Below are 19,531 nucleotides of genomic sequence, written 5' to 3' on the forward strand. Positions count from 1 at the left end.
TGTTTTCAACGCTCCTGCTAATCTTAGTCAATTCAGCACTCACGGGCTGGGTGCCCGAATATGCTCGTCAATATGAGAAAACAGTAGGCCAAGAATTACGACATGACTCTCCTTTGATTGGACTTTGCCTCCCAGGAAGCCCAGTTTGACAAAAATCCTGACCGAAAACAAGCAATAATAGTCCCCCCAGTGCTCCGGCCCCTTGCAGATAAACGCCTTGCGGGACCTATCTGGCCATACCCTGCAGAGCCGTCTTAGCCGGAGCAGATGTCTGCGGGCCAGAGGTTTGCCTTGGCTCTATGCATCTTAGAAATCCGTGTCCTGACCGCTGGGCCCACTCCTAGGTGAGTCGCTTTTCTGTTTGTCTCTGGAATTTCACTGCCGGCTTTGATATTTCAAGGTCTACTTCTTAGCAGGAAAGCAGGTAAAAAAAAAAATGTCAACCCACATTGAGATAGATAGCCTCAAAGTTTGAAAAAAGGTGAGGAAAAGTGCAGGGGTGTGTCTCTGAGAGTTCTCTAAGGAAACCTGTGGCCGTTTCCAGCAATTTCTTTTAAACAAGGCATTCAAATGTTAAGGCCGAGATAGTCTTTCAATACTTGGAATTATGAAACAAAGCTGGTTTTCACCAGGGTATGATTGATAAACCTGAGTATATCATTATCTCACATCTGAAAAGTTTAAGAGAAAGAAAATTAGTCTCTCCCTCATTCTGCCTCCATTGTCTACCACTCTTAACAATTGGCTACCTCACCTTTGTGCCCCCATGTCGGGCAAAGGTTAGGCATTTTGCTTCTCCTCCTTGACATCCCAAGTTGTGTCCAGAGGCACACATTTTGACCTCAGGCTTAGGGCTGTAGTTCTTTCTTTCAAGAAAAAGCACCATCCTGTGGACCTGTCAGCCATGCTTCCCGCTAAGACTGACTTCCTCTCCTTTTGTTCTGATCCTGATTGGGAACAGGAAGCTCATACCAAGCCGAGCCAGGAAATAAATCACGCAGGTACCATGTGCTTACTGAACACCTATGCTGTACCCAGAATTGCTGGAGAACACGTACACCATCCAATACAGAATGATCCAATTTGGGGACAGCATTGAACTATTTTGGGTTTTGACAGTATAGCTGGAGGACAGTATCTGCCCAGACACTCACCCTCTGCCCAGACATCATTGCAACCTGCAGCCATTTCCACTTTGGTCATCTGACTCTTGGTTTAACCAAATTCTGTTTTGGAATCTGATGGCCATGGCAAGCAATCTTCCTTAGCCTCTCAGCTGCAGCGGGGGCCGCCGCACCTCCTGGGCCCCACTGGGCAGGTGGTTCGCTCACAGGGCTGTGCCGTCCAGGAGCGGCTCATGGAGCTGCTGCACAGACCAGCACGGGTTTGGCTGAAGGCTGCACCAGGCTTTCCTTCAGGCCCTCACTTCCTCTACCCCCGTGAGCTAAAAAGCCTTGTTCCATTCAGAAAACATTTTCACTTACCAGGCATCGGGCACAAAGGAGATTTGGGAAGACAGTTACTGAAAGTTGCTTTAGCCTTCTGGTACTTACCCTGACCCTTTCTTAAGCTAAAAAAATAATTTAAACAACCCGCATTCCTGGATTGAGACTCCCGCTGATCAAAAATGAGAGGCTGCAGGGAAGGCTGCAACCACTTTGAAGTTTGTGCCCCCGGGTCCCGGCCGCACTCAGCTGTTTCAGGGAGGATCACAAAGCCCCCTTGGTTGGCCCCCCAGCTCTAAGTAGCTGCATTGCTGAGCCAGCTTTGGGTTGGAGCACTCTCACCACCAAGGCCCTTAAGAGTTTGTTAGGGTTACCCCACTGGAACACTCCGTGCTCTGCCCCTTGATAGAGGGTTGAGATCAAAACAGAGTGTTCAGATCCATCATGAAGTGAGACACACAGTTCGACCAGAGACCTGGAGTTTGCAAGTGATTTTTTTAAATACAGATTTGATCAGAATGGCACACTCCTCTGGAGCGAGTCTTCCCAAACTCAGCTCCAGGCGCCATTACCAACGAACAAACCATGTAAGTTTGGGCAGGTTACTCAACCTTTCTGTTCCTTGGTTCCCTCATCTGTAGGATGGCGGTTGCATTCATTTCCTCGTACCACAAACCAGGTGGCTTCAAACAACAGAAATCTATTATCTCAGGATTCTGGAGGCTGGAAGTCTGAAATCAAGGTGTCCACAGGGCTGTGCTCCCTCTGAGACCCTGGGTAGGATTCTTCCTAGTTTCTGCTGGTGGCCAGCAATCTTTGGCATCCTTGGCTCATAGCTACCTCATTCCAGTGCCTGGCTCTGGCACCAGGGCTATCTTCAATCATCTTTCCTCTGTGCATGTTTGTCAGGTTCTAAATTTTCTCTTTTTATAAGGACATCAATCATATTGGATTAGGGCCCACCCTAATGAACTCACTTGAACTTGATTTCCTCTGCAAAGACCCTCTTTCCAAATAAGGTCACATTCTGAGGTACAGGGGTTAGAACTTCAACTTTCTGGGCAAGGGGAGTGGGGTGGGGGGACACAATTCACCCCATAACAGTGACAACAATAGCACCTATCTAATAAGGGTCCCTGTGACAGTTAAATTATTATATATATGTTGTATTTACAACATCTGTGCCTGGCACAAAACTCAGTATGCGTGAAATATTCTTTAAAATAATAAGTTGCTATTACTTTGATAAGCTTTCTGGTTGAGGAAAGGAAGGGATAGAATTACAGCTTGCCTTCAGGGGGTATCACCGGGCTGCACATACTTAACCTGAAGCCACAGTGACCATGAGCTATTGCTACTGGTGAATTGTTGGGGATAGATCAATAATGGTTTGTTTGCAAACATAAGAGTGCCCATGAGAACAGGTCATAAACCGGGCATCATCTCTTAGGTCTCTCAGAGTAGAACAGAAATGTTAAAACCAGTGTGCTAGTAAAGTCATAGCTCTTAACACAGGCCCTGGAAGTGGGTGGCCTGAGTTTGATTCCAGGGTCCATAGTTTATTAGCTTTGTGACCCTAGGCAAGGTCCTTGATTTCTCTAAATCTGTTCCTCACCTGCAAACTGAGAATAAAACCGTGACTTGCTATGTGAAATTCCTGATAGTTCATGCCATGTCCTTAGCACAGTGAAGAGGCAGCTTTGAGGGCTCCATGGGCACAACTATCATTATTTTTTGTTTTTAATTTGTAAATAGCAACATATTGAACCCATGGTTCAAAGATCAAAAAATATAACAAAGTATACATTGAGAAGTCTTGATTTCCCCACCCATAACTTTTCATGAGATTTATGTTTTTACATATAAAGTACTTAGAATCCTGCCCCTCTTGCCCCACCGTATTCCCATAGGCAGCCACCTTCATTAGCTTTCTGTGCATCCTTCCAGAATGTTTTAGTGCAGATTAAAGCATAGAGTCATATGTAATCTTATACTTCCCCTTTCTTTTACATACTATCTTGTACTTTGTTTTTTCCTTTTTTCTTTACAATATATCCTGGAAACCTTGCCATATCAATTTAGAAGGAACTTCCTAATTCTCCTCACAACTGATTAATTTCCCATTGTGCGGATAGGCAGTCCAGTTAATCTATCTTTGTTGATGAATGCTTAGGTTGTTTCCAATCTTTTGTAGGATAAACAATGTTGCAATGGATATTTTTAGTCCTATATCATTTTGCAAGTAGATAGTTCTACCTGAGGACTAATTCCCAGAAGTGATGTAAAGGAGTCAAAAGGAAATCACCTTTGTCACTTTGCTAAAATGGCCCCGTGGCCCCGGGAGGTTTGTACTACTTTTGCACTTTGCCCAGCAGAGTGTGAGAGTGCTTATTTAACCCCCTGCCTTGCCAACAGCTCTGGGCCAATTTTTTGGTATTTGCCAGTCTCATAGGTAAAAAGATGGTATCTTCAAATAGCTTTAATTTCCCTCTCTCTCTTTTTATTATTTTTTAATTGAAGTATAATTGATATACAACATTCTATTAGTTTCAGGTGTACATCATGATGATTCAATGTTTTTATACATTATGAAATGATTCGCACAATAACGTTGCATATCTTTTCATCTGTTTAAAGGCCCCTGTGTATGTTTTCCTTTGTGACTGTCCAGTCCTTTACTCTTTTTCCCATTGAGCTTCTTGTCTTTCTCTTATGGATTTCTATGACCACTTTATAAACTAGTCCTTCGTCTCTGGTATGAATTACAAACATCTCCCCCAATCTGTTGTTCATCTTTTGACTGTATAGGTGGTGTGGTTTTGGTGTAGTTATATTTTCATATTTATCTTATTCTTCATTTTTCAAATAGTTAAGAAGGAGCACTAAACTGGGAGTTAGAAGTCCCAAGAGTGGCTAGGTAGGTGGCCATTGGAGAGAAACTGCCTGGGTTTGAATCCCAACCTGGCCACCAAGTGCCCTCTGCCGTGTAACCTGAGGAAAATTACTCACTATCTCTGTGGCTCAGTTCATTATCTTTAAAGTGTGATAATACTAGTCATAGATATCTCATAGAGCTGATGTAAAAATTAAGTAAGGTAATAAGAATAAAGTCTTCGAAGAATTCCTGATGTAGACTAAACACTTCCAAATGTTAGCAATTATCATTCCATTTATTTGAGTTAAATTTATCTCAGCAATCTGGGAAAGTACCCAAACATCTGTTAATGGAAAAGCTAGGCTTAATTATTAAATTGAATATATCCAAAATGTCAGTTTTCCCTCCTTCTTTGGTGGTATACACCTGTGTTTTTAATATTCATATTCAATACAAGTTAACAGATATTTATTTGTCAACTACTGTTGGACATGGATAGTCATTTGTTTATTCATCCAGGTAGTACAGCAAATATTTATTGAGTTTGCAACACGGGCCAGACATTGCATCAACTGCAGTTTAATACTGAACATGTTACAAGGGTCTCTGCCCTCACTGGGCTTACAGTCTACTAAGGAATATAGACAAATACACAGTGACTGAAACTCAGCCAGTGTCTCCGAGTGAAGCCCATGATGCTAAGGGAGATATGTTCCTGTGACCTTCACCATTCCACTCGTGCACTGGCTTCCTCTGCAAGGACTTTGCTCCTCTAACTCTGCCCCTCCTTCCTGCATCATCAATAGTTCCCTTTGTATCGAATCATTCCCATCAGCCTACAGACATGTTGTAACATTTCCGTTAAATGGTGGCTCATCCTCAGCCTTACTCCAGACACATACTCACATCCAGCTTCATGGAACAACATAGCACTTACATTCTGACAACTCTCAATTTTATGTCTATGGTGCACCCCACTTCCCTGAACACAATGTCTAATTACTTAAGTCAGCAGGGATCCCAAAATTAACATGTCCAAAAATACTGTCTTGGGATTGATTTCTCTACCGACCTCACCCAACCTACACCATCACTCACAGAGTTACTCAGGTAATAACTGGGGAATCACACGTGACTTCTCTATTTGCATCCTTCCCACGGGCAATCTAACAGCACGTCTGGTGGTATTATCTTTAAAATATATCCCAAATCTGCCCACTGCCTGCTATCTCCACTGTAACTATTCTAGCTTAAATCACTATCATTTCTGGCCTGTATCCATCCTGCCCACACCCCACTAATCAGTTTTCCATCTAACAACGAGAGACATTTTGAAATCTTTTGAAAACATAACTCTGGTGTTACTCCTGTTCTCATACTCCTCTAAGAATTTCCATCAAGCTCAGAATCAAATCCAAACTCCTCACCACAGCCTACAAAGAAGGAGCTGCACCCTACCTGTTTATCCAGGCATGTCTGCCACCCTCTTTTTGCTCACTCTGCTCTGTCACCGTACTTCTGTGCCTCCGACATACTGTCTCAGGGCCTTTACATTTACTTTCCCCTAGCATGGAACACTCGTTTTCCAGATACTCACATAACTTCTCTCTGAATTCATCCAAGTATCTAACCAAGTATCACCTTCTGTTCTGGTCACTTTTGCTATGTAGCAAACCATCCCAAGACAGCACCTTAAAACAATACCAGTTATTTTACTGATTCATGAGTCCAAGGGTTGACTGGGCTCAGTGAAGGGGTTCCCATGGGTCTCCCACATGGATGTAGTCAGATGGTGGCTGGGCCTGGGATTCTTATCATGGCTTCTTCACTCGTGTCTGTCATTTGCGCTGGGAAGACCCAAACTGCTAGGGGCTGGAACAATTGATTTTCCTTGAGAATCTGTCTCTCTATCTCTCTCTTTCTCTTTGTCCTCCATGTGGTAGACTCAGGGTAGTCAGTTTTATACATAGTGGGAAAAGGCTCGCAGAGCACATGTCTTGAGATAAGCCAGCAGAACTTGCATGGCCTTCTCGAACCTTAGCCTTTAAGTGATCCAGGCTCACTTCTACAGCATTCTACTCACCAAGGTGTTAATAAAGATACTAACGGCTTTAAGAGGAGGGCACATAGACTCCATCTTTGATGGGAAGAATGACCAAAAAAATTGTGAACACATTTTTCCATCACCACATGTCCTCTCAGAGGGTTCTTTGACTACCCCACATAAGAAAGCTCCTTCCCCTACCCCAGCCCTAGAGCCCTCTCTATCCTCTTACCCTGCTTTATTTTCCTTTATAGTTCATATGTCTTCACTGATACTGCATGTTATAGTTGCTGGATACTTGTTTATTACATATCTCACCCACTAGAATGTAGGCTCCATGGTGGTAAGGACATTGTTTTGTAGCCCCAGCCACTAGAACCATTCCTGACACAGAGCAGGCCTTCCATAAAGGTCGTTGAATATTGCCTCATTGGGAGCACATGAAAGAAGCTCCTAAATAATACTTGGGAAATCAGGAAAAGTCCTGAAAAAAATGTGTTGGACACTGCTGTTATATTATCTTTTCGTCTTGATGAATTGCATGAACTAAGCAAACTGTCAGATCTGTGGGTTAAGAATGCAGTCCTAATTAGCTTATATTTCTCCACTCAAAGGAGCCACATTGTCTTATTTATTGACAAAAGATTCCTTCCTACGGCAGGTGTTTTTTCGCCTGGGTCTGCCACAATGTGTCCTGGAGTGTGAGCTGCTCCTGAGGTTTCCTTTTACTGAAGCTAGAAACTTGTCATGGCCGGGAGATGGAAGCAGGCGTACATCAAGGGCCCTTCATTTAATGCATTCCTGGCCCAGAGTTAGACCTCCTGTCGTGTTGATATACATCACTTTGATCTGGGAAGTGACTTTCAAGCTGAGATTGAAACACTTAGAGATACATTTTACTTGATAAACACATTTCATCTAGGAATCCAGAAAGTGCTTTACAAATACTTCTCCACTCAGCCTAATAACTCAGCAGGGTGAAAGGCAGGTGGTAAGCATGGTGCATACTCAGTCTTAGAGCCACAAAACATTATCTGCCTAGTGAGTCAGAGGAGCTCAGGAGGGAGCAGCAGGCTCAGAAGGAGCTATCCAAGATCACTTATCTTCTTTCTTAATATTTATGTAGTACATTCATTTCAGTTACACATTCCTTTTGCATAATCTACTATTTCCTCCTGATAATCCCCCAGAGTCCTGCTTATTTTGCCTCCAAGTAACCAGGTATCTGGTGCAATGAAGAGAAAACAGCCAGATGCTCACACTTTTCAGTTTATTTTTGCCTAATTTGACATCATTTAGTTTTAAGCTTAAAATAGATCCAGGCAAGAACCAAGTTGTCCAACTGATGTGCTTTACCTAGAATGGCTCTATTAAGAAAGAAGGAAAGAAAGAAAGGAGGGAGGGAGGGAGGAAGGAAGACAGGAAAGGAAGAGAGAAAGCAAGGAAGAAAGAAAGAGAAAATTTTTGTTAGCTTACTGTATTTCAAAATGTCTAAAAAGTCATAAGACTATTATATCCAAAAAGTATTGACTATGACCTTTTAGGTCATTTCAAAGAAGATTTGATTGGTGATGGGAAGGGGAGGCAGCATAGGGAACAGGGCAAAATTGCTGTGAACTAGGAATGGAGAAAAGTAGATTCTGAATCCAGTTTTGCCACTAACTGTCCAAATTTGGATAAGTAGTGTAGTTCTGGTTTTAGTTTCTCATCTGTAAAAGAGAACTAATAATGCCTACAAAATGAAGTCTCAGTGGTAGAATAAAAGAGTAATGAGAAAATGAGATTTGAAAATTACCTAGTAAAACTAGTAGACAAATAGAAGAAACTGCCTAATTAAAAAAAATTTATTGAATGTTGTGAGCTAAATTGTGTCCCCTCCCCCCATGCATATGTTGAAGTCCCAACCCCCAAGATCTCAGAATATGACTGTATTTGGAGGTAGGGTCTTTAAAGAGGCAATTAAGTTAATATGGGGTCATTATGGTGGGCTCTGACCCAATACGACTTATAAGAAGAGTCAATTTGTACAGAGCTGTAGAGAGGAAAGACCATCTGAAGATGGCCATCTACAAGCCAAGGAGAGAAGCCTCACAAGAAACCAACCCTGCAGACACCTTGATCTCAGACTTCTAGCCTTCAGAACTATGAGAAGATAAATTTCTGTTGTTTCAGCCACATGGTCTGTGGGATCTGGTTATGACAGAACTAGTAAGCCAACAAATACACTGCGCCTGATATCTAGAGGGCTGTAAGTCTCACTCCCAGGGCAAAGGATGTGATAGAGGACTTTCCTAGAGGGCCATTCAGGGGATGGGGGTCATTCCAGGGATGAATCCAAATCGTGGTCTAGGAGGGCAATAAAAGATCAAAGGCAGAGCTCTCTACTAAGTCCAGAGTGTAGGTCAAATCTGTAAAAAAGAAAAGGAGTCCTTTAGTTAGAAGCTGAGAAAGAAGAGAATCAGTGTGTACATAATTAATGCGGTGCTATTATTTATGTAAAGGATGTTAGAGAACAGTCTATGGGCGATGCCAATATCTTTGGAGCAGGATCCCCGTCCTTGTGTGTGAAACAAAGGAACAGCCTTTCTCATCAGACCGCATCACTGGCTGGGTTCTAGGCTTGCCCAGCAAAGCACTCCTCACTCTGAAGTGTTTACAGTGGCTTTTACCTTCCATCATGATCCTTCATTCCGTACTGCACCCTCTGAACCAGTTATTCATTGAAGCTGTTCTCAGTGGCAGGTAGGAAGGATAAAAGTATCATGTCACTGATCTATAGGGTGAATTTTTTAGAACCAAGGGAGTAATCTCTTTGGGGGAGATGCTAAAACAAAATGCTAACCTGACCATCTAAGTAAGTGATAAATACAAAAAAGATAGACTGGAGCAGATAATCTAGCTGAAGGCAACAGGACTAATACGGAGAAACGAAGATATTTAAAAGATCCATAGAGACATTAATAAATAGAGCGTAGAGTAATTCCCGAAAATAGTGATAAACCAGCTCAGTGATATTTTCAAGTTAGTGGTAGCGTCAAGTTTGGGCTATATTGATATAATGAGCACACCCAACCTATTTGAATTGTACCCTTTCAGATTTCATGAATATGCTCCTGATGCAGTGTTTCTCAACAGGGCATGAACATGAAAATCACCTGGGGTACTTTTTAAAATCATTTGGTGCCTGGAGCCCATCCTTAGAAAGCCTGATTTAATTGTTTTAGGGTGACAATCACAATTTTACAAATTCCTATTTTTAATATCTGAGGATTATGACTTGCAGTGTATGGAGCCCCACTGCTATAGATCATAAAGGTGCATCTGCCATTGCCTCTTGATGAGGCCCAACAGTCCCAGAGGAGATCTTAATTTTATGGAAAAGCTCTAGCAGAAAATTTCTCAGCCCTGTAGTTTCAGATTCACGCTAATACTCAGGCTTCCAGGAAAGCAGGCTCACCAAAGAGTTTTGGCAGCCTGTTTAATATAAGTTTAACCTGTCCTTTTAAAAGATGGACACTTATCAGACCCCCTGATTTTCTGGATGGTGTAGGATGTCTCCAGTCTTAAAGTCTGCCTTACTGACAGACAAGTGGTGCACAAGTAGAATGTGGGTGGTTTGCTAGAAGATTGTAACCTAGAGAAATATAGACCTAGATCTGCCCAAGAAAACATGATCAAGAACTTCCTGCCCCTTCTTGCACTTAGTTATTCATTTGTTGTCAGAAAACATTTACTGAGCACCTACTATGTTCCAAGAACTTGATATGCAAGCTGCACAGGGTTAGAAGTGTCCCAGCTCACTGATGTTGTTATTCAGAATAGAAGCTCTTTTAGTTTGGGGATCATAGTTTTTGCTTTATTTTGTTTTGTTGTTTTGCACACCATTATATCCCACATGCCTAGCAAATAGAGACAATTAATAAATATTTGATGAATGAATTAATGAATGGAGGCATGAGTAGGTGAATTAATTAAATGAAATATATGATTGCCAAGGTGATTATGACCTAAGGAAGAACAAGATTCTATAAGAATATGTACAGAGAAAAATAAATTACACAAGGAGTTTAGGGAATGTTCAAGGGGGAAAAAAAGCCATTATGCCCAAGACAAGATCACTGTAGTACATTGGAAAAAGAAGGCTGAAAAGCCTGAAGACATGAGAAAAAGTAGCTTATCTTGGAAATTTCAATTCAATGTGGTTAAAGCTTCGATGGAGAAAGTGAGGTTGAAGAATTAGGAAGGAGATAGGCCATGCAGAGCTCTCTAGACCATGTTCAATTTCTCATTGCACCTGGGACAAATTACCACAAATCAGTGACTTAAAACAATATAAATGTACTATCTTACAGTTCTACAGGTCAGAAGTCTGAGGTGGGTCTCACTGGACCAAAACCAAAGTGCCCCCTGGGCTACATTCCTTTCCAGAGGCTCTAGGGGAGAATCCATTTTCTTGGCTCTTGCTGCTTGGGAGGCTGCCTGCCTTCCTTGGTTCATGGCTTCCTTCCACCTTCACAACGAGGAATAGCCAGTGGGGTCCCTTCTACTGCTTTGAATTTCTCCTACCTCTTCTGTCTTCACATCTCCCGGAACCACTCTTCTGCTTTTGGGAGCTCACATGTTTGGAATGAGTCTACCCAGATTACACAGAATAATCTTTCTTAGTCACATCTGCAAAACCCCTTCTGCCACATAAGGTAGAACACGAACAGATTCGAGGGATTAGGGTGTGGACATCTTGGGGAGTCAGGATTCCGCCTGCCACTCCATGTGAGAAGATTCAGACTTTATCCTAAGAGTGATAGGAAGCTCACAGAAACGTTTTCAGAAGGGGAATGGTACTATCAAATCTGCATTTTTAAAAAGATCCTGTATATGATTTGTGGAAACTGGATTAGCAAGAAATTATTGTCATCCAGGAGAGATGTAATTTTAGTGTAGAACAGAGAAGTGTCTGGCAGAGATGAAGGACGGATGAATTTGAGAATCATTTATGAGACTAAACAACAGATTTTAAGGGTTGATTAGCTACAGGCGATGAGTGTGAGGGATGCAGGATAAGACAGGCAGCACCCAAGCCTCTGGCCAGGCCAACTGCATAAATGAAAGTGCTGTTCACCCAGACAGTAAGTACAGGGAGAGGTGCAGCTTTGAGAGGAGAGGAAAAATAATGAATTTGTTTGGGGAATACATTGAGTTCAATGGACCGCAATGAAATCCAAGTGCAGATGTCCAGTTGGGAGTTATATTCAAGAGCTTAAAATTCAGGAGAGATGTCTGGACTGCAGACTTATCTCTGAGTGTCATTAGCATATGCATGGAAACCAAAGCCCTGGGAAAGTATAGAGAGGAAAAAGAAAAAATTCAAGGAGAGGGCCTTGAGGAAAAACAGCATTCCAGAGACTATCTAAGGAGGAGGAGCCTACATGGACGGGTAGGAGAACCGAAAGAAGAGAAAGAAGAAATGGTAGGAGTTTATTGTCATTCAGTCCGAGGGAAGGGAGTGTTTTAAACAGCAGGAATGGCCAATTGCATTGACCCCTGTGAGGAAGTCAAGAGAAGCACTGAAAGGACCAAGTGAGCCACAAGGCAGTCATCATTGACTTTGGCCAGAGCAGTGTCCCTGGGGCAGGAGGGCTGAGCACTGATTGGGGAGTGAGGAACAAAGGGTGCAAACTACTCTTCCAAGAAAGTTGGATAAAGGATGAGAGAATTTAAGAGATACCTAAAGGGGCATGGCAGGTTGAAGGAGGAGATGAAACTCTTTTTTTTTTTTTTTTTTTAATGAAAGGAAAACATAAACTTGTTGATAACAATTCCTTTATGAAGTGGCTTAGTGAAGGGCAGGAGGAAATGCGGGCAGCTGGAAGGAAATGTAGAGTTCACAAAGAGGGTTTTATTTGTTCATTCAGTTGCTTGTTTCTGTTTGGTATCAAAGACTTGAACACAGTATACAACACATGGGAAGAAACTGGTAATGAGGAAGACTTTTAATGGATAACATATTCAACTGGTCAAGGTCCCAGAGAAGAGCTGGGATCTAGAGCCTTCATGGAGACATTGGCCTTACCAAGCCAGCCCTTTGGAGTAAGAGGCTGTACTCTAGAAAGGACAGGTGCCAACTCAAGGAAGTTGGGGCAGAGCATTTATACGATTCTTGTTCAGTGGCTTTTGCTTTTAGTTTTGTTCTGGTGTTTTTCTTTCACTGAAGGAGATAATCATCCAAGGAGGTGTTGCGACCAGAAGAGATCCGAATGGTGAACCGAGAAAGAAAGAGAAGTTCAAAGCCAGAAAAGCACAGCTGAGTTTTGAGTCTGGGGGTGAGAGGGAAGGCTATAAGGGCCAAAGTATAGGTGTGAAAATGCAGACCAGTGAGGGGTCAGTCCTGAAGCAGAGTGTGAAGTGGTAAGTCCTGAAGTTTAGGACGTGCACAGTGCAAGGGTAGGAAAGCTGGGCTTCCCAGGTGCTGCCTACAGGAGCGGCTGGGCTGGCTGGCTTACATTTGCAAGAGAACCAGGCAACTGGAGACCTTTTCAGACTCTGGGGGACACAAAGTGAAACAAGGTCTCTAGCCTCACTGAGTTCAGAAGGTAGTGGGAAATCTAAGACTAATCAATGTAAAACAGGCAGCAGGATGACTTGCCCGGTTTTTCGTATCACCATTACTATCTTGTGGTTAGGTTGAAAGTTAAGTCACAAAGCAGTACAAGAATTCAACAAGAAGGCCAGATGAAAACACAGAGCAGCATACAGTCAAATGTCAAATGAGAGATCTAGTAAGAGGATTAGTCCTTTGATTTGCGGGGCACCTGGGTGGTTCAGTCGGTTAAGCGTCTGCTCAGGTCATGATCCCAGTGTCCTGGGATCGAGCCCCGAATCCGTCTCCTGCTCAGCAGGGAGACTGCTTCTCCCTCTCTCCCCTTCTTGTGCTCTATCTCTCACTCTCTCTCTCTCAAATAAATAACTAAAATCTTTTTTAAAAAAAAGGATAAGTCCTTTGATTTGGAAGGCAGAAAAGTGTAAATAAATCAGACTGGCTTGGGAAGACTTCTTGGACACAAACACTCGTCATGCCATGAAGTTGATGTGTTCTGTTATCTTAGTCATGGCCCACAGATAATACAAGAGAACAAGAAGCCATTTCCCATCGACTGCAGAATGAGCTCCTGGAGCGAATGGTCAGAATGTGACCCTTGCCTCAAACAAATGGTAAGTGTTCATTGTCATTCCCTGCCCGTGACCCCAAATGGAAACTGTGTTCCCAGCATCTCCAGGAGAAGGACTAGGAGGCAGGAACCCCCTCCCCCAGCTGAGTTCCAAACTAAGAAGGAAAGATAAATATCTACGTGAACGAAGCTTGATTTGCCTGGAAATCTCAACGTGGCACACAATAGTAAATGCGTGCCACGAGGACCCAGATTCTGTAGGAGATGGCCAACCCTAGCATGCAAGGTGTTACTTTAACATTAGTGACTGCTTTTAGGGCTTCCATCTTTTTTTATTTTATTTTATTTTATTATGTTATGTTAATCACCATACATTACATCATTAGTTTTGATGTAGTGTTCCATGGTTCGTTGTTTGCGTATAACACCCAGTGCTAGGGCTTCCATCTTGAAACAATCGACTCAGCTGGGTCTGGAGGACTGCAGGGTTGTGGATGCAGTTTTAGATCATTATCCCTTTTGGCCATAGAAATTCTAATATTTCCAGCTGGTTTTATGCAGTTCCGCTCAAGGAGCATTGAGATTTTCGGACAATACAACGGGCAGAAGTGCGTAGACGCTGTGGGAGACAGACGACAGTGTGAGCCCACTGAGGCCTGTGCAGACATGGAGGAGGATTGTGGCAAGAAATTTAAATGTGGTACAGGTAATCCCTGCGTCCCCCTTGCTCACCACAGAGCGAAAAGAACGAAGCCTGCTTTTACACGCTCGTGTTTCCAAGTGCGAAAGGGGCCGGTCAAAGGGCTGTCTGTAAATGCTGAACAGCACAGCCCACTGTGGGGCAGGGTGCAGCCTCAGAGATGCTGATTCCTGGTTTCCACAAGTTAGTTAACAAACAAGGCATCTTTAGATTTACCCTAAAAAAAAAAAAAAAAGAATTCAGAAATAACTGTGAAGGGTGCTTCCGAGGATTCAAGTGTGTGCCTGTTCCCTGCCCTCTATCGTTAAAGTCCATTTGCTAACTCCAAGAAGAGAAAGGAAATCTGACATTAGACATGCAGTGTCTTTCTTGATTTTGATTGCAGGCAGGTGCATCAGGAGGCAGCTTCTGTGTAACGGTGACAATGACTGCGGGGACTTTTCAGATGAGGATGATTGTGAAGGTGATCCCCGTCCCCCCTGCCGTGAGAGGGCCGTGGAAGAATCCGAGCTGGCTCGGACAGCAGGCTATGGGTCTGTATTTGGCTTAAATGGGTGAAAGGGGCACCTCCGTCTTGCCTGCTGCGCTAGGGTGGTGGAGGGTCTGTGTGGGCCGGGGGGAGGCGTGGGGAGCAGCTCCCGGGTCCGCCTTCTGCTTGAAACATGCTTGAGCTTAAAAGAAGGTAAGTGTGACATGAGTATCTCGAGATCATTTGGACAAAGCGCCTGGCCTCAGGAGGGTGATTTTCTCCGAGTCCATCAGGAGATGACGCACCTCGGTTATGAACCTCGGGAAGGCCACAACAATGTTCAAGTGACATGCTACCACATGACATTGAGTTGCCAGGGGTAGGTCTGGCCTTTCAAACATTTGAATTGTCAGTCAGGATGTCTTCCCTGGGAACTTGTCCTGGATCTATGCCTGGTTATCAGTTCTCAGGAGGGTACAGCATTGTAGAGTTGACCCGATAGGAAAGGGCAGAAGAAGCAGTTCTGATGTGGATGGTGTTGGTGTTGAGACTCTGGTTCTCATTACAAAGTGAAGTTTCACCCACTTTCTGTACAAAACATAGGGGCTCTGGCCAGCTAAGCTCGGATGAGAGGTCTTGGACAGTTTAGAACTCATAGAGTGTCACAGAATAAAGACTGTCACCCAGAGATCTGCACTCTAGGAGTTAGGAAAATGACGTAGCCCTGAGGTGCTGTTCTGTTCTGTTCCACACGGTCAGAGAAGATTCCAGGGATATCCATGACATAGTTTCCATTTGTTGTTCTGAGCTGTTTTCAGCAAAGGTACTTTGGGTAGATTTGTTGGCAAACTGTACTCAACAGAGACAAGCTTTTCCCAAGTCCACTGGTCTATTGACAGAGATGGCACGTGGCTCTGTTTCACTGCCTGTTGTGCGATGTGTCTTATCAATCTCATGATCTCAGTGCCTGATTCATCATAGGTGCTCCATAAACCCTGGGTGGGGGGAGTAGACAAATAGGTGAATCAGTCAATCAGTTCATGAATTAAGGAAAATAAGTGCTTCTAAAAATACTGTCAGTTGGCATCAGGTAAGATTGAAACTGGGTCCCTAGAAATAAATTCAGGTTCAGGACTTAAGTCCCGGGAATGGGGATAAGGAGAGGAAAGAAAATGGGGATGGTGGTAAAAGCAAGGCTAATAGAGGAACTAAGGTACTTGTTCTCAACCAGGGGTGATTTTTTTTCCCCAGAGGACATTTAGCAATGTCTGGAAACTATTTAGGGGGTCTCAACTGTGGGGGGATGGGATGGAGGACTCAGGGGGTGAGGGACCACTGCTGATATCCATCCAGGGTAGAGGCCCTGGATGGTGCCAAACATCCTACAGTGCACAGAGCAGCCAGACCCACAGCGTCAGTGGTGCTCAGGCTGAGAAACACTACACCAGGATAGGGGGCAGTTCCTAAGGTAAAGCCTCTGGATCAAGGTTGGCCATAAACGGAGATGTCTTCTCTCTCTAAGCCAGATGGAACTTGTACTTGTTGAATCTCAATAAGGAAAAAAGTCCAGGGTACCAAGAGTCAGGCACCAGATAAAACATTTCATACACCCTGGGGCACCTGAGTGGCTCAGTCGTTGAGCATCTGCCTTCGGCTCAGGTCACAGTCCCAGCGTCCTGGGATCGAGTCCCGCGTGGGGCTCCCTGCTCGGCAGGGGGCCTGCTTCTCCCTCTCCCACTCCCCCTGCTTGTGTTCCTGCTCTCGCTGTCTCTCTCCCTGTCAAATAAATAAATAAAATCTTTCAAAAAAAAAAAAAACACGTCATACACCTTTTATTCACTTTATAAAATCTTGTCCTAGCAACATTCAAGTATTGCCCACGAACTAAGGGTCTTTGGCCCTTAGCCTAAAGGTAGGGGTCTTGAATCCAGTGTACAGTCTTTGTCTCCAAACACAGGAGGTTCTTTTAATAATTGTCAGTAAATGGTAAGGGGGTTGTCAGAAACCTTACAACCAGATCACTGCATGCTCCAATGAGTTCTGACTCTTCCTGCTGCTTTTCTCAGGGAGACACTGTGAATCTGTGGCGAAAGTCCATTATGACTTTGTTTTTGCTTTATTTGGGATCCAAGAAACAGTTTTCTCCTTAATCTAAACCGATGGGCCTGAAGGGCATTGCATATATTATGTATTTTCGCTCAAGGCAAATTTGCACCTTGTGAATGGATACAGAAATTTTAGCCCGCTCAGCTGAAAAATAATCATTCATAATCTATTATTTTTCTTTGTTCAGAGAAAAAAATTTATTATATAACATTTGCTACAAAGTTTCATAATGAGGCATCCCAGAGAGCTGGCTAAATATACCATGTTTTGCCACGGTAAGGGCTGGTGACAGGGAATAACACAGGGCTGAGACTTCAGGACCAAGCAAGAGGGTGGGATCCCAATTATGGGGAAGGTTGGCTGAAGAGCTAAAAAATGAGGTAGGTCCTCATAGAATAAATCTACCAGCATTTTCTTTTAAATGCCCATTACCATGAACAATTACCTATAACTAGTCTTCCCAAAGCCTATTATTCTCCAACAGCTTTCATTTGCATAATACTTTGAACTTTCTTCTCTACATTTTTTTCTCTGTAGAGTTTTCATAATAATCCTGAGGTTGTCAGGGGAGGTATTACCTTCACTTTACAGAAAAAAGAAAAATGAGTGAAGCAAGTAAGACCATTTTATCTCTTTAGATTCTAGCAGAACTCTTTAGTTTCCAGTGGAACTAAACACAAGTTTCTCTGACTTTTATAAAACTCTATTTTTTTCACCATGCCACCTTACCTTGGCCTCTCCCCACATGCTCATCTCCACCCACATCATTTCCCCCATGACTGCAAAGCCCGTAAATCAACACCCTAACTTCAAAGCAAAACTAACCAATGAAACTCCTTAAGTTGCTATTGATCATCCGAATTTTTGAATTAAGAGTATGGAAGAGTAGAAATCAGTAATTAATATTTAAGAAGAGTTCTCAAAATGGCATGCTTTATTATATTGGTGATATTCTTCAGTCCCATGAACATTACGTATTTATTTACCATGCATCACCATTATTCTTCTAAGGGGTTCTGAGATAAATTGAATAGAGGTAATAGGAGGAAACACCCTTGTCATAGCAACAGATTTATAAACTGCTTCTACACAATCCAATCTAGAAAATCTCAACAAGTCTTATCAGCAGTCATATACAATCAGACTCCTTCATACATGAAAGTACAAGTACCCACAGTCATTAATTTATACCTGTTTTTTCATTTGAAGGACTCCCCCTTAAATTCTTAATGCCAGCAGAATTCCCTTGTATCACAAATGTTTCCGCCTCTTGCCTCGTAGGCATTTGAGATTCTCCAGAAGTGTTTAGGGAAATCCCCTAACTTGCACTCATTGAAAAAATATAAATCCAAACCAGCTGTAAATGATGTACAGTATACAATGAATTACTTTTTTATGTGAGCTAAGCATAGCACCCCTTCTGTGAAGGGAGCTTTCTTTTCTGGTCACCTGGTAAATGGGAACTGCCTATATGGTTCTAGATGCTGGCATGAAAACAGGCATCTCTAGGTGCTGCCAAAATACACATGATTTTTTTATTTCCCAGGCGATGACATTCCATCCATGAGAAGTTTTCATGTTTCTTGGCCGAAAAAAAAATTGGCTCATTCTAGACTAGACTGGCTGTCTCTGTAGTAGTGGAACCAAGTCAAAAGTTTTGAAACATTTCTTCCTTAGTTGTGCTTTAGACTGTGGAGCAGTTCCATTGTAACTTTCCAGATGGATCCAGCCAACTAGTCAGTTTGCTGTTCTGTAAAACAAAACCTTCAAAGTGGGGTATGCATACTGTGGGGGGCAAAAAGACTTTCTAAGGGGGAGACAGGTAAGTTTTAAGGTAATAGTTTCCTCAACTATTAGTGGCTTAACTAATCTATTGAACCAACAGTAAATCTTCGATTCCATACATACGTATTTTTCATAAACGTGAGAAGCTTAACAACCCCGTGGCATCCAAGTTGTGAAGCCCATTCTCCCCTCTCCAGTCCCCTTTTGTAATCACCTAACTTTCACCTTCCCAAAAGAAGAGTACCCCCTCACCCACCTCAGTTTTACTCTGTGGTGGGAAAACCAAGAAACATTTCCAAATATTGGTGCTCAGCTGTACTCCAGTGCTTTGTAAGTCAACCCATCTCCAATTCTCTTTGAAAGATATTGTAATCAATTATCAGATAATGGGCTATACAAATAATTTTTAATGAAAGACTAATCTGTGATCTTTCTTTTTGGCACAAAACTCAGAAGATCAAAGAATCAAGTGACATTGTTATGACAAAATTCCTTCTATTCTTTTCCACTTATGTACATGAGCAAAGTTTCTCAGCATTTGTGTCTATAAAAATGGAAAGTAAGAATACAGTCGATCCTGAATCTTGTCTTTTTCTAGCAATAAGTAGTATTCATCTATGAAGGCAGAGACTAATCTCTTAATTAAAAAAGATGCCCCATTCATTTCACTGAGACACCTTTCCAAAAAAAAAAAAAAATGTTAACTATTTAAAACATTTTAATATATATACTGCTAATAGTTATAACTCAATCCAGAGGCGTTTTTAATTATTTAGACCTGATGATTAAAGGATACTTAATATTTTTAAAATTTTCAATTAATACCTTTTTGGTACAAAAAAGTATAAAAAAGTGATCCATTAAAACTTCCGAGCTAAAATAACATTACAAGAGGTTAAACTTCTGTGGTGGAAATGGAATAGAAGTATGAATTCAAGAAT

The 19,531-nt window shown here is 42.5% G+C and overlaps 1 protein-coding gene across 1 annotated transcript in view; it reads left to right on the forward strand.

Annotated features, from left to right (window-relative positions):
- Positions 1 to 267: 267 nt before the first annotated feature.
- The window catches only part of C9 (complement C9), a 52,611-nt gene continuing 33,347 nt past the window's right edge, over positions 268 to 19,531 (forward strand). The window contains exons 1-4 of the mRNA XM_088023191.1: positions 268 to 344; positions 13,468 to 13,573; positions 14,092 to 14,236; positions 14,616 to 14,763. Of these exons, the coding sequence (XP_087879317.1) occupies positions 268 to 344; positions 13,468 to 13,573; positions 14,092 to 14,236; positions 14,616 to 14,763 (476 nt within the window). The remainder of the gene's footprint in view (positions 345 to 13,467; positions 13,574 to 14,091; positions 14,237 to 14,615; positions 14,764 to 19,531) is intronic.

This window comes from Eumetopias jubatus, unplaced genomic scaffold (genome assembly GCF_037043125.1).
Source record: "Eumetopias jubatus isolate StellerSeaLion01/CBP00866 unplaced genomic scaffold, mEumJub1_p1.0 scaffold_5, whole genome shotgun sequence".
In the NCBI taxonomy this organism is placed as follows: domain Eukaryota; kingdom Metazoa; phylum Chordata; class Mammalia; order Carnivora; family Otariidae; genus Eumetopias; species Eumetopias jubatus.